The sequence below is a fragment of the Vigna unguiculata genome, chromosome 7, assembly GCF_004118075.2.
Source record: "Vigna unguiculata cultivar IT97K-499-35 chromosome 7, ASM411807v1, whole genome shotgun sequence".
NCBI classification, from domain to species: Eukaryota; Viridiplantae; Streptophyta; class Magnoliopsida; order Fabales; family Fabaceae; genus Vigna; species Vigna unguiculata.
Window position 1 is genome coordinate 30,265,655 of NC_040285.1, and position 13,893 is coordinate 30,279,547.

The 13,893-nt window shown below is 28.8% G+C and overlaps 1 protein-coding gene across 2 annotated transcripts; it reads left to right on the forward strand.

Annotated features, from left to right (window-relative positions):
• Positions 1-492: 492 nt before the first annotated feature.
• LOC114192453 (polycomb group protein EMBRYONIC FLOWER 2-like) lies at positions 493-13,334 on the forward strand. Of its 2 annotated transcripts, XM_028082182.1 has the most exons (25): positions 493-537; positions 2,313-2,350; positions 4,551-4,728; positions 4,862-4,997; positions 5,125-5,180; positions 5,265-5,370; positions 5,483-5,645; positions 5,736-5,804; positions 6,254-6,393; positions 6,565-6,633; positions 6,737-6,867; positions 7,012-7,041; positions 9,249-9,280; positions 9,627-9,679; positions 9,774-9,827; positions 9,916-9,972; positions 10,088-10,122; positions 10,216-10,322; positions 10,403-10,482; positions 10,555-11,006; positions 11,341-11,389; positions 11,810-11,893; positions 12,027-12,103; positions 12,257-12,346; positions 12,981-13,334. In XM_028082182.1, exons 3-25 carry the CDS (start codon positions 4,595-4,597, stop codon positions 13,138-13,140), a joined length of 2,364 nt encoding a protein of 787 aa, XP_027937983.1. In that variant the 5' UTR covers positions 493-537; positions 2,313-2,350; positions 4,551-4,594; the 3' UTR covers positions 13,141-13,334. The 2 variants fall into 2 exon arrangements, with proteins under 2 accessions (XP_027937983.1, XP_027937982.1); XM_028082181.1 differs by having other exon boundaries at positions 10,403-11,006.
• The last annotated feature ends 559 nt before the right edge of the window (positions 13,335-13,893 follow it).

Genomic DNA, 13,893 nt, shown 5'->3' on the forward strand with positions numbered 1-13,893 from the left:
AGTTTGGGTATTTTGACAAGTATGAAATATGTATGAGGATATGTAATACCCATTTTTGTCCCGGTGATGGATTTAAGATCCTAAGTTAATGAAGACAAATCAAGTAATGTATTTGTACACTCTAAACTATGCATAAATTTATCGTAAAGCAATAACATTCAAATATGTAAAATTAGAGGAGAAATTAATTTTTTTTTTCAAATACTTAATAATAATTTTAACAAAATCAGAAGATGCACCTACCTACTCTGGTGTACACGTAAGTTTGTCGCTACTCCATCCCATACCTGACATTTGTTTTCATACCTAATCAATGCAAAATTATACGTTAAAATCGAAACGAATTCGGACAATACTCATTAAAAAGTATTTTATTTCACTTAATATTGTCTAAATTATTAAACAATAAAATACACTATTTCACTAATTATACAATTAAAAAACTAATATATATAATACCTGAGAACCCATCTCCCCCACATCTGAATTTCTTTCACTCTCTTCCCCCTTCATTTTCACAAATCCCCCCTTCTCCAGGTACATCATCTTTTAGTCCCAATCTCGTATGTTCTTCTTTTACTTTTCTCACTTTTGTTCAATTCACACACCTCTTGTTCTTTTGAGGGGCACGGGCATCAAGAATGTTATTTGAATTATAAGAAACATTACTTATTTTTCAAAAAAATTATTTTTTTAGGGAAACTTACAATCTATAGGTTTAAAGGAATTATATATGGAATAGAATAGTAATATATATGTAATTTGTGCAAGATTGAAATTTAGGTATTTGAATTTTTTTTTTTTATAGTTTACTTTAAACCCTAAGTCTTGCAAAATTGAGATTTTTGTCTAATTTCTTGTTTTTATTCTTGATGTTTAGATTAATTAGAAAATAATGTGGTTTCTCCTTTGAACAAAGTTGAAAGGATTGATTTTTATATATATTTTATTTTCCAAAAAAATATTTTTAAATTAATTTCCTACGTTGTGTTAAACAGAGTTGAGCGAAACATGAAGATATGTGCTGATATGATTAAGTAGAGACGAAAGAGTTAATTTGTGATAATTATTTTTCTATTTTATATGAGTCACTTTGTATATGGGTCGAGACAACTCAATAAAATTTTCAAATATATTTAATTTTTTTGATACAAAAGGTTTTAAAAAAATATATGAGTTTTGATCGACTTGTTTCAGTAGTAACATGATAATGAAGACTATAATTTTTTTTTACATTTTTATTGAATTATTTTGTATTGGACTTGATTTTCATGGTTATTAATAATAACATGATTGGTGTACATTTTTACCTTTAAACGTGAGTTCTATGATTTAAGTACAACATTAGTTACAATATTGAAAAAATATAGCCTAAGGATTTGTTCTTGTAGTAACCTTTGGTATAGCAATGAAGACATAATGCAATTTTTGACTTGATACTTATTATTCTTCAAGTGTCATTTAATATATGATTAGAGAATGCAACCAACAAGTTTAATGTTCATAATCCTGTAAATCACTTATGTAATGAGTTGAAAGAATCATCAAAATCATTATTTTTTTTCAGCAAAAATATATTATATAATATATAAAAGTTGCTGTTGTGCTTCAACCTGTATACAAACCTATATGTACACAATAATCTTACATAAAATAGATATTAATGATAGATAGATACAAACCTATATGTGAACAATTAAAAATTATTTAAATTTCAATCTAATAACTTTTTAAAGTAAAAGTAAAAAATTAAAGAAAAATTATGAGAGATAGATACATAAGATGAGAGAGATAAAATATATATATTTTTTAAATATTTAATTATAATTTTAACAAAATTAGAAAGTGTGCTTGTCTACTCTTATCTTTAAGGCTCATTAGGTATTACTTTGTCCCTCCTGCAAGCTTTGATCTTCATATATTTCTGTTCCTTACGCGTGTTATTAAATTTTGTATATTTTTGCAAAACTCTATAAAAAAATGTGTCCTGCATAGTTTAAATCGTCTGAACTTAAAATAGCCTGACAAAGGTTAGAACCAAAGTCAATAAACATGAAATAGTAAGCTCCATTGATAGTGATATTTACTCTACATAAAATGTTTTCCCTACACCAACAATTGTGATTTAAGATGATAACTTATAGATATACTAATCTTTCAGTGTAGATTATGTTATATCTTATTTTCTATTAAATTTTACCTTAGACCCTTGTTCTTATTTATATATGTAAAACTTTCTCCTTTCATTTACTTTGTTTATTATATTCTTACTAATTCTATGTGACTTAACCATCTTTTTCTTCTTCTTTCAGATTCACAAGTGGTTTACTAGTAGCAGATTTTTGAGATTGTAAGTTTTCATCCTAAGAAACATTATTTTGCTTGCAGGCTCTATTATATTATAACTATCCGAACATTTGATATAATATTGGGGCAATTGCCTCCTCCAACTTATTTGTTAGTTTAATATATTTAATTTGTTTTTTCTCACATGTAAAATGGTGTTGTTCCCATACATTAATTTTGTACAATGTAGTAAGAATGACAAAAACAAATCTTGAAAAAAAAATTAATTTTATGATTTTCTTCTTATCAGTAAAATTAATATAGGTATATCAGGTACCTAAATTCATTTACACAATTTAGAATGGAATTATAGAGTTGAAAGACAATTAAGTCAAGAATCTCATCAAGATCTAAACACAATGAAGTAAAGAATTATTCTATTAGTTTAATGTCTCTCATTTTTATTTTTTGTCGATGTGAAATCTTTAACATTTATGTTGATAAATGAACATATCAAATATGTGATTAGATATTTATGAGTGGTTTAATATCAGTATGATAACAAAGACATAGTAATCTTAAAAAATTTGTTTAGAATAGGTTTTGAATTACTTTAATACTATCTTAATAAGTAAATTTATCCCCAATTCAATCTTATAAAACCAACTTTTAAAGTGAAGTTTGCATCCTATTTATATATTATAAGCTGATCTTATTCTATATAGATGAGAGAACTCTATCGGTCTTTGTACACGAATCCAAATTCCTTACTGGAGTTTTTGGTGTTGTCTTTTGCTGAAACAATATAGAAAACCTAACAGAGAATCCAAATTTCAGTGTACACTCAACTGGACTAAATTAATGATGGATATTTCAACTTTGAGAGATCCAATGTAAGATTTCTCCTCTTCAAGTTGTCTTTAGTTGACAATTTGCTATGTACATAAACCTAAAAAAAAAAAAGAGATTCTTGCCATGAGCCTATTGTTGTTGGTGTTGTTATGGATATTCAAATCGTATTAAATATACTCTAGGTTTATCATATTTTAAATCCAATTGTCTCTTACTTCTTCCTTTTGATATTTTATCTTATGTTTCTTACATGAATTGCTTAACTAATTGCTTCCCACCCATATAGGGTTTGGAATAGTTCTAAATAGCAGATGATATTCATTATACTCCAGATTAATCTCATTTTCAAGTCCTATTGTCTGTTACTTCCTCTTTTAAGAATATTGTTGATATCTCATACATGAATTGTTTAACCAATTGTTTTTCTCATTTAAATTTGTCCCTTCTTTAATGAAACTTTCACTCTGAGTCTTCTTCCTAGTCTCTTATATGTTACAATCTCACTATTTGTTGCAATGCATTTGTTAGGATTCTTAGTATTTAAATCCACATAAGTAGAAGCTATATAAGAGAAAAATACTTTCAAACTCGTTATTTCAAAATTTTATATTGAAAATAATATTTTTGATACTTGTATTTATAACTTATTAGTGTCGAATCAAATCATTCCTTCACATGAGTGTATATCCTATTATATCTTAATAGTATTGTTTTGGAGAAAATATACAAAAAGAAAAAAGGTTAGATTTCTTTTATGAGATTCTCCTAGCATTTTTTGTTTTTCTCCTTGTAATAAGATAATAGTTGTATTATTTCTTGATTCTATTTAAGTTAAACTTACATTATGTGTTTTAAAAAATATTTTTTTTTAAATATCATAAATAATCTTTTCTCCCATTTTGATGACTAGATGTGCAAACTATACGATCCCGAGATGAATTATTTATAAGGTTTAAAGTGATGATGCATGATTCTAACACTAGGTTGTCGAAGTTAAATTTTATGTAAAAATATATGTATTTACGTGGATTCAGGGGTTAAATCAATATATAAAATGGACTTATTTAAAATATACTTTATAAGGAGATGATGAATAACAAAAAAAAAAAAAGAGTATTTTTATTAAATAGGATAGAGATCGTACGATGACATTTTTTTTTCTTCTTTTTTTATACATGGATCGGAGTGATCTTATTACTTCTATTAAATATGTTTCTTATTTTTTATAAAAAAAAAGATTATGTTTTTTTAAAATTGTATTTATATATTATATATATATTACTCGAAAGTTGGAAGGTTAAAATAAAGTGTGATAGTAACATTCCAAGTCAAAGACCTGCTGACGTGTCACTTGGTTTGGTTCTTCACCTTAGACAGGTTTTGATGATTTCTTGCACTATTTTTCTGTGTAGGTTTGTTGCTCTCGATAGTTTCTCATATTCCGAGGTTAAGATAAATGTTAGACTTAGATCTTAATGAGATTCCTTCAGAAGAAGGAGTGCAAGAAGCTTCGGAAGGAGTGCAAGAACCTTCAGAAGAAGGAGTTCAAGAACCTTCAGAAGAAGGAGTGCAAGAACCAGTTTCTGAAAGGTATGTTCCTGGAATTCCTACAGTTTTCCACCATCTTCAAAAGTGATGCAAAAATCGACACATAGTTCAAATATCAGACATCAATGTTATCAAACTTTGATATTTGAATGTTGACATTTGTTTATCCATGCAGATATTCAAGAAGCACACATGAAGCAGAGAGTGATTTTATCTGGAACCATTTATCAGAAGAGCAGAAGCTTGATGCATCAAACAGTTTCACAGCTTATTGCGAGCCTGTTGAAATCTACAACACAATCCAGTCTCGCGTACTCCTTCTGCCATTGTTCATTATATATTTATGTCATTGTTTGGAACTTTCATTTCAGAAGTTTCTCATGTCTGATACATTTTTTGTTATCTCAACATAATATTATTGTCTGTTTTATTTTATAGCCAAGATTCCTTCAGAGAAGCTTGTACCGCAACAGAAAAGAGAAGCACAAAAAGAGGTAAAATTATGTTTAATACATGCTACAAGCACGATAAAATTATATTATTGCGATGCTAACGAGGTATCTGATTTGAAAATATAGGATTCTAATGACAGTTGTGCTGTCATGGAAAGTCGATGAAATTCGATCTCTGTTTCCTATGTGTATCGGTCTGGGAAGGCTGGATCCAAACAATGAACCCACAGGGGTAGAAACAGTGCCTCTTATGAACTATTTTCTGTTTCTTACATTAATAATTTCATATTTCTTTTTGTTAAATGCTTTATTCTATTAACGTTTTCTTGTTTTTACTTCTTAAGGAAGAAAAGTATCATATTCGTCGGATATTCACATTTGAAGGTCCCTCTGGAGTTAACTGGGATGACGTTAAACATGTCCGATTAAACTTTATGCTTCCTCAAGTTGAAAAGTTAGCTGTGGAAACTAATTATGACAAATATTTTCTCTTCATTCTCGCTTCTGGTACGCATATGTTTGTTTTTATCCAACTATATCATCAACATGCATATCCATTTTTTAATAAACTCCTTTTTATTACCATTTTTTTTTCAGGGGAAAACCCAATTTCACTGTCTACACACAATGCAAGCAAGTTGACTTCGGAGGTGGCTTCTAATGAATGTGAGATACATGCTTCAGTATTGTTAACTTCTTCTTTAAGAAAACAAATCCCATCTTTCAAAACTATATGTTAAAAATTATATTTTAAGTCTAATTTAACCTTACAAAATTGATTATAAAATGACTTTAGCATCTATTTATATATTTTAAATTGACTTTATTTCTGGTTGATGTGGAATTTTTAACACATCTCTTCACTAATGGATAGTATGATAGCGGTCCAATAGCAGGAGAAATGATATGTCTAACAAACATAAATCTTTTTAGGATAAACTCTAATTCATGATTCTGATACCATATTAAGAAGTAGAGTTTAAGTCTAATTCAATCCTACGAAATCCCAAAATACTCGTGAACTAATTTTCCCACTTATGATAATGTTGTTATTGAAAATGGCGATTTTTGAACTGTAATATATATGTTGATGTAATTTCTTCTGTGCTTGACAGCATCGGGTGGAGAGAAATGCCTTTATGGGAAAGTATCCTTGAAATTTCTTTATGAGATTTTGAATATATCTCCAGATTCTCCTCTGAAACAGCGAACTGAGATTCAATTTAGCACTGAACTTCGTTCGTGTAATTTGAAGGTATGACAACATGTTATTGCATCTGGTTGCTTGATGATGGTGATCAATATTGTTTTGGTTCTTTCTTTTTGTTATAGTTAAATGGTTTTGTTCAATTTCAAGCTTTTTATCTCTTGTTTAGTGTTCACAATTGTGACAGATGTAGTACTCAAACCTTTTCTCATGTTGCAGTATTGGATGCAACGTTATACTCGAACAGAGAGCAGCACCATCTCCATTAGAGATTCCAATGATTCTAAGGTAGAGGTTTGTTGTAGCAAAAAATGGCGCTGATAAACACCACAGAAACTTATTTTCTTTAATGGAGAAGTTGAATTGATTGTTGTTGTTGTGGTTTTGAAAGGGTATGTCAAAGAAAATTGAAATCTCAACTGGTTTTGAAGAATTTGGAGCAGCTATGGAAGCACCTCATGGCAGGACACAGGAGAAGATAGAAGAGTCATCTTTGTCTTCTTTATTACCTCATTTCACTTGGTAAATTTCATTATACAATATGTCTAAAAGTATTAAATTCTTATTTATTTATTTTGGTGGTAGAGGTTGTGACTGAAATTTCTTGTAATTTCTGGTAAACAAATTTGGTGTACGTTCTAACTTGGAATTGCTTGCATGGTTCAGGTTACCAGGAATTGTCTCATTTCATTACAGGTACGACATTTTAGCTTCTTTGTCTCTGACAGGATAATTTCACTCAATTTTTCCATAACGATGTTTTCTGTTGTTTTTTTTTTTAATTATGAAATCTTATTAGACATTACTATAAAATTCTTCCTATTCTCAAAATTTCAATCAACATCTATAATCACATGAGCAATCATAAAGGAGAAGAAAAAAACAAGAAACCAACGTAGGCAGTCAAATCAAAGAGCATAACACCTATCTAGTACGGAAAACAAAGAAATATGTGAAGAAGGAGATTATGCGTATTATTATTGATTGTGTATAAAATGTTATGAGATGTGTGTTATTTATACACAAAATTAACCTTAAAAGTAACAAGTAAATTGGACTTAAAACATGAGTCTATGCTAGCATCTCCTTAAACTCACAATGCTACAACTAAATCATTGAGAGTTTGTCAAATAAAAAACGAAAGCATAAAACAAAGTGTGACTTACTAAATATATTTGCAATCTGTAGAGCAGAATGAACAAATGATAGAAATATAGTACTAAGTTGAAGATGATGACGAGTAAAATGACAATCTATTTTAATATGTTTGGTTTGCTCATGAAAAATATAGTTGTGAGCAATATGAATAACAATTTTATTGTCGTAATGTAAAGCCGTAGGATCTTTCAAATAGACACTTATATCTGCAAATAACCAATGCAGTCAAATAATCTCACAGGTAGTCAAAGTCATGATGCAATACTCAACTTTTATGAATGATCAAGATAGTAACATATTCTTTCTTACTCTTCCATAATATAAGTGAATTACCAAGAAAAATACACCACCCATCACAATAGGCACGCATGTCTAAAGACGACGTAGAAGAAAGCAAAAGAGACTCAAACCAAGTGCTCGAATATACCTGAGAATATGAAGAACAACACTCCAATGATCTGTTATTGGAACTCAAACAAACTGATTAATAACATGAACAATATGTGCAATGTTTGGACAACTCCCAACAATAATTCAATATAAAGTAGAATTAGTTAAATGAACACTATCCGATGGGGAATATTGTACACTTATCTAAAGAGGAGTATTAATAATCTTATTGTCAATAAGTTGAACACACTCAAATAGGTCAGCAATATACTTGGACTGAAACAGAAGATAACCTTTGAAAGAAGAAACAACCTCAATACCCAAAGAGTAACACAATACCACAAATCTTTCATAACAAAACGATGGGATAATGCAGTTTTTAAATATGTGATTCCATCAAAATGATCACAGTATTAATTATATCATCAACATGTAAGAATGACAAAATATGTCCTACATTGATTTTCTTAACAAATTGACGGGTCAGCCTAACGGATCGACCTACTTTGACATTCCTAAAAACATGAGTCTACGTTAGCATCCAAAACATTAACAAAACATAAATAAATTCTATGAGATTTTAACAAATCTCACCAAAATTTGACTTCATAATTGGTATGAAAAAGTCAAACTAAAATAAATCTTATCGCTTTCTTTCAACGACACTCAAGAAGCTTATACACAATATTTAGTAAAACAATTATCTGTTTTGTTAATATATTACTTGATCAAATATAAAGCATAATAAAAAAACAAATTATTCCAAAAAATTTTAGAATTTCAAATAATCTCAAGAATGTAAATAATAATAGATAGTAAGCTTATTATTTATACACCAGTCACATTTTATTTTTTATTTCATCTTTAAGTAAAGGTTATTTTAAATTAATTTTACCAATTTTATTTTTAAATTTATTTATTTTTTAATTTGATTTTTTTCAAATTTAACCATTTTTAAAATTAAAATAACTATCTATAATAATAAAAAAAATTATCTATAAAATATATAAAAATCATTCACAATCAAATTACAAAAAAAATATTTAATTATATTGTATTAATTTATATTATCATAAAAAATAAACATGTATACGCTTAAGTTATGTGTTTTCAAGAACAAAACTATTAGAAAAAGACACGTGAAATAAGTCATTGGTAGATAGACAAGTAAAGAAAGGAAAAAACTCAGAAATTCAAGTTTAGATCTTATTAGAGCATAAAGACAAGTTCGAACTAATCTCTACTTTTACTCTTCCTCTGTTTTGTATTTATTTTTTTATTCAGTAATAGGAGGAAGGATAATTGTTCTGTTCTGTCTGTTTTAATCTTTTTTTTTTTTCTAAATAATATTACAGGTATTACCATAACATGTTGCGCAAAGTCGAAGGTAATTTAAATAATATTCTTACTCTTTCTCTTGCTCATTCAGTAGATTTCTTCCAGATTAACTAATGTGTTTTCCAAACAAATTAGTCGCATAAACAAGTTAAACTATGTTAGAATATTCTTAACGGATTAAAAAAAAAACTAATGATTGTATTCAAATATTCATAAATTATGATATAACGATCAATAATAATGTTGTTGTTGATTTGATTACAATAACTAATTACTAATTATTAAGCTGAAGTTTAGTTTTTTTTTTCTCTTTCTGATAGTCACTTTTTTATTTGTTTCTCTTTTAATTTACATTACAGCAATTAGTTTATATTAACCGAAAAAATTGATTGCAGTTACTGAGAATTTCACCTGCGCAATCTGTTTGGTACAATGTAAAAACTTTAAGGTTAAGACTTCTTATTACTGAGTCAAAACTCTAAAATTTATGAATTGATAATATCATTCTGTTCTTAATTTTTCTGCTGACATTACTGTTTCAGAGTTTAAAATTCCACCTTAAGGCATCGCACCCGATATTTAATTTCGAATTTTCGGTAAGTAATTTATAAAACTCTGGCTAGCTTTCTGATCACCAAGTTACAGTAAGCCATGGTTTCAAGCATGAATAACTTAACTTTGCAGGAATCAAAGGCATTTCCATCTGTATCTGTATCTGTGAAACTTAACTGGAGGCAAGAGGTTCGAACAGTTTCTCCTTAAATTTTTATAAATCTGTATCATTCACACAACTTTTCTGAAAATTTAGTGTTTGATCCTCAAATTTATTGGTTAATTTCCCTTCAAATTGTTGCAGTTGATTGACCAAAGGCTTGAAACTTTTATGTACTGGTAAGCTATTTTAATTACACACTGTTCTGAAACTTGTTACCTATAGATTCATGTTATGAAGTAAAACGGTGAACTAACGGTATGTTTATGAAGTGTGAAAAAACCAAAGCGCAGAACGTTGAAAACTTCATCTCATGGAAGAACTGATGCAGAGGCGATAGCGTTAGATGTTGAACTTCGTATTGGTACTGAGAACACTGGTACGATAATGTGACTTGTAACTATATGTATCAGTTACTTCAGTTGGTGATGCAATTGTTTTTTTTATATGCTACTCCAGGTTGTGGCCGACCAATAGTTGTCTCTGATAATGGATCAAATGCAATGCAACAAGTTGAGCCCGAAGAGGTTCAAAATAATGTAATATTTCACCTGCGACCATCGATTTCTACTCAGAATGACCAGACACTGACAACGTTCGGAGTTGTGCAGGAGCAGGTTTCGAATGCAGAATCAGACCCCTCTCAGAGTTGTGTCCTATCAGTGTCTGATCATGATGAGACACGTGGAGTGCAGGAGGTTGACGATGAAGAGACACGTGGCGTGCAGGAAGTTGATGATGAAGATCTTTCAAAAGCCATTGTTGTGTATACTGGTCCGGGTTGTGTTCTTGCGATTTCTGAGCATGATAATTGGGCACTTTCTGTGGTAGAAGATGAAGTTTCTAATGCAATTATTTTGCGTACTAATGAGGAATGTGTCTCTCCAGTTTCTGAACATGATAATGCGGCACGTGCTGTGCAAGAAGATGAGGCTTCAAATGCGATAATTTTAGATCCTAGTCTGAATTTTGTTCCGTATGTACCGAGGGATGAAGGTACAAGTTCAGCGCCACAAGCTAAAGAGAAAGAGAAGTTACTAAGTGAACGCTTTGACCCAAATATGTAAGTATCATTTTGTTCCAATTTATATGTTATTAATTAAATCAAACATTAGTGCTTAAATTGAAGTATAGTTTAATAATATTATGACTCTTATTTTTAATTTTAATTTTTTATTTTTTATATAATTTAATTCAGATCATTGATTAATATATATTTTTTTCTGAAAGAATCAATTATCAGGTTAAGTTATGTCAAATAATAAAATAGGAGTGATAATTTTATTTTTCAAATAAATAAAATTTGTCATTTGTCGTATTCTGCTATAATCTTGATATAAGTACAAATATCATAATGGGTATAGGTTTTGACGTAATTGTTTTTCAAAACATTTCAGGCTTGCTCGGTGGAAAAAGCGAAAGTTTTATCATTCTCACACATACCAGGTATTGAATAATGCTTTATATATATATATATATATATATATATATTTTGTGTAGTAGTTATTTTAGAAAAAAATTATTTAATAAATAAATAATTTATTTTATTTATTTGTTTAAAAAGTAAAATTCCTCCATATGACACTAAATAAAATAATAAATGAGATATCTCTTTAGATAATTTGTAGATTAAATATTGTCTCGTTATTTAGAAATAAATAAATAAATAAATAAAATTAGGGTTTCATTCAAACTGAAATAACATTATTAATTTTTAGCAATTATATTTACTATTATATATATATATATATATATATATATATATATATATATATATATATATATATATATATATATATATATATATATATGTCTGTCTGTGGCTATTTTGACTGAATTATGGACGACATTGTGGGGCGCTTGAAGGCGATGGATCTTGAAGAAGTGGTGAAGGACGAAGACAGTGAGGATGAAATTAACGAGGGCGCTCGAGTGGTTGAAGAGAAAAGAGTACGTAGAATTACACAAGTCATTTTCTGTTTTTAATTTCTACAATTTCATCTTCTTTAACTCTAAATCTAGTTCAACAACAAAATCTGTACTATGTTTTGAGGAATCGTTAATTGAGAAAATTGACATGCAGAAACAGGAACTTCTTGGCGTTACCGAGCATGAGAAGCGGCTCATGACTATGTGGGGCGAATTTGTTAAGAAACATCGGTAAGATCTTGTTTTGATTCAATTCGTTTACTACTTCTTGGATCTATTATTAACATCAGTTAAAATACATGTATCATATGCTAGATGTTTGAACTTGTTGCTATTTGGGTTTTTACTTTCTGCGATCTGTCATTAATTTTGTTGTTGTGGCAGTGTGCTGGTAGATGGTCATATGAATTGGGCATTTGAAGCTTTCACAAAACATCATTGCGCTGAGCTTGTCGAGTCCACCCCATTATCCTGGTAACTAACATCACTCCTGTGTTTCATGTTCTAATTTTTTGACCTAATTCTGTAGTTTTCATCGTTTTATAAAGCTTCCTGAACTATGTTTGTCTGCATATTTTGAGTGTGATAGCCTCGTATATATTAGGTTTTATTATTTTGTTTATATTTTGGTCAGAAATGTTATATTTTTTTGTTTCAATTTGGTTTGAATTTTTGAAAAATTGATGCAATATAATTTTTTGTATTAAATTTTTATGATCGATCAAGGATTTTTGATCATAATTGACATCAGAATAAAATTGATATTTACACTAAGAAAGAAAATCACTTTTATTAAAAGTTTCAATTTTGTTGAAAATTTTTTGATTTATTTCAAGAAATTTAATAAAAAAGAACAAATTATATCAATTTTTTGAAATTAAAACTAAAAATAGATCAAAATTGAGATAAAAAAAATAGAAGATCAACTTAACATTTTTTAACATTTTTTTAACGAAAGCATTAATAAAAAAGGATTAACTAAACTTATATATCATTCCATTGTTACACTTTTTTGTGGTTTTGCTTAGTCAAAAGGCATGCGATATCCTCTTGTATGATTTGGATGTGTAAAGATATGCAAATAATTATGAAATGAATGATTTGGCAGGGTTTGGAGATTGTTTATGATAAAACTATATGATCACGGTCTTCTAAAGCCAAAGACTGTGGGTACATGCGGTGCCATTCTCCACCAATATCGGGAGCAGCAAAATGAGATCCAAAAGCTTAAGAAGGTTCAGCCTCCTGAAACCCCTTCAAATCAGTAGAAACAAATGACATAGAAAAAGACTTTTCTTTATCAGGGGAAAATTGCAGACACTGTTTCTGAAACTCTTTTAATTGCTCTCTCTGTTGTACTGTTAGTACCTTCCAACTTTTAATTGCTCTCTTTGTTGTACTGTTACTTCCTTTCATAAAATAAGGGGCATGAAATAGAGAAATTTGCAAGGTTACTGTTTCATATTTTCAGGCTCACATTTTCAATTCAGGATTCCAATTTACTAAATTTTTACTGTTTGTTTGGATTATATGTTGAATGCAAAGTTTAATTTTGTGACTGAGACTATGCAGTTTTGGAAAAACAACTTGAAAAGTTCAGTTTCTGCAAAATAATGTGTGTTGATTTAGCCTATGATTCTCCGCCTCTTACATACCATGTTGGATAAGTTAGCTCACATATATTGGTGTATTTCTTGTTAAAAGTATTTCCTTCTCCATTTTTATGGCGTCTCTTACAGTATCAAATTATCAAAAGTATTTTTTTACAAACAAAATTTTGATAAAGTTGACAAAATTACTAAATTTTAGGGTTTTCTATTTTTATCAAAATTTATCATATCAAACTTTATCAAAATATCATTTTTCTCAAACTATATGCATTGAAACTATTCCCCATTCATTTTATGCTTATGCTTGAGTTACTTATTGTTTCCGTTGGCTATACTAACCTTACAAGCATTTTCCAACAAACACATACTTTAGAAATAAAAAAATGAATATAAAAGAGAATTTGCATATTT

Bases quoted from the DNA above. Each gene is read 5' to 3' on its own strand.
- LOC114192453 (XM_028082181.1), top strand. From the start codon at position 4,595: ATGTTAGACTTAGATCTTAATGAGATTCCTTCAGAAGAAGGAGTGCAA. The intron at 4,729-4,861 runs GTATGTTCCTGG...TTATCCATGCAG, and splicing joins CAAGAACCAGTTTCTGAAAG to ATATTCAAGAAGCACACATG. The intron at 12,347-12,980 runs GTAACTAACATC...ATGATTTGGCAG, and splicing joins GAGTCCACCCCATTATCCTG to GGTTTGGAGATTGTTTATGA.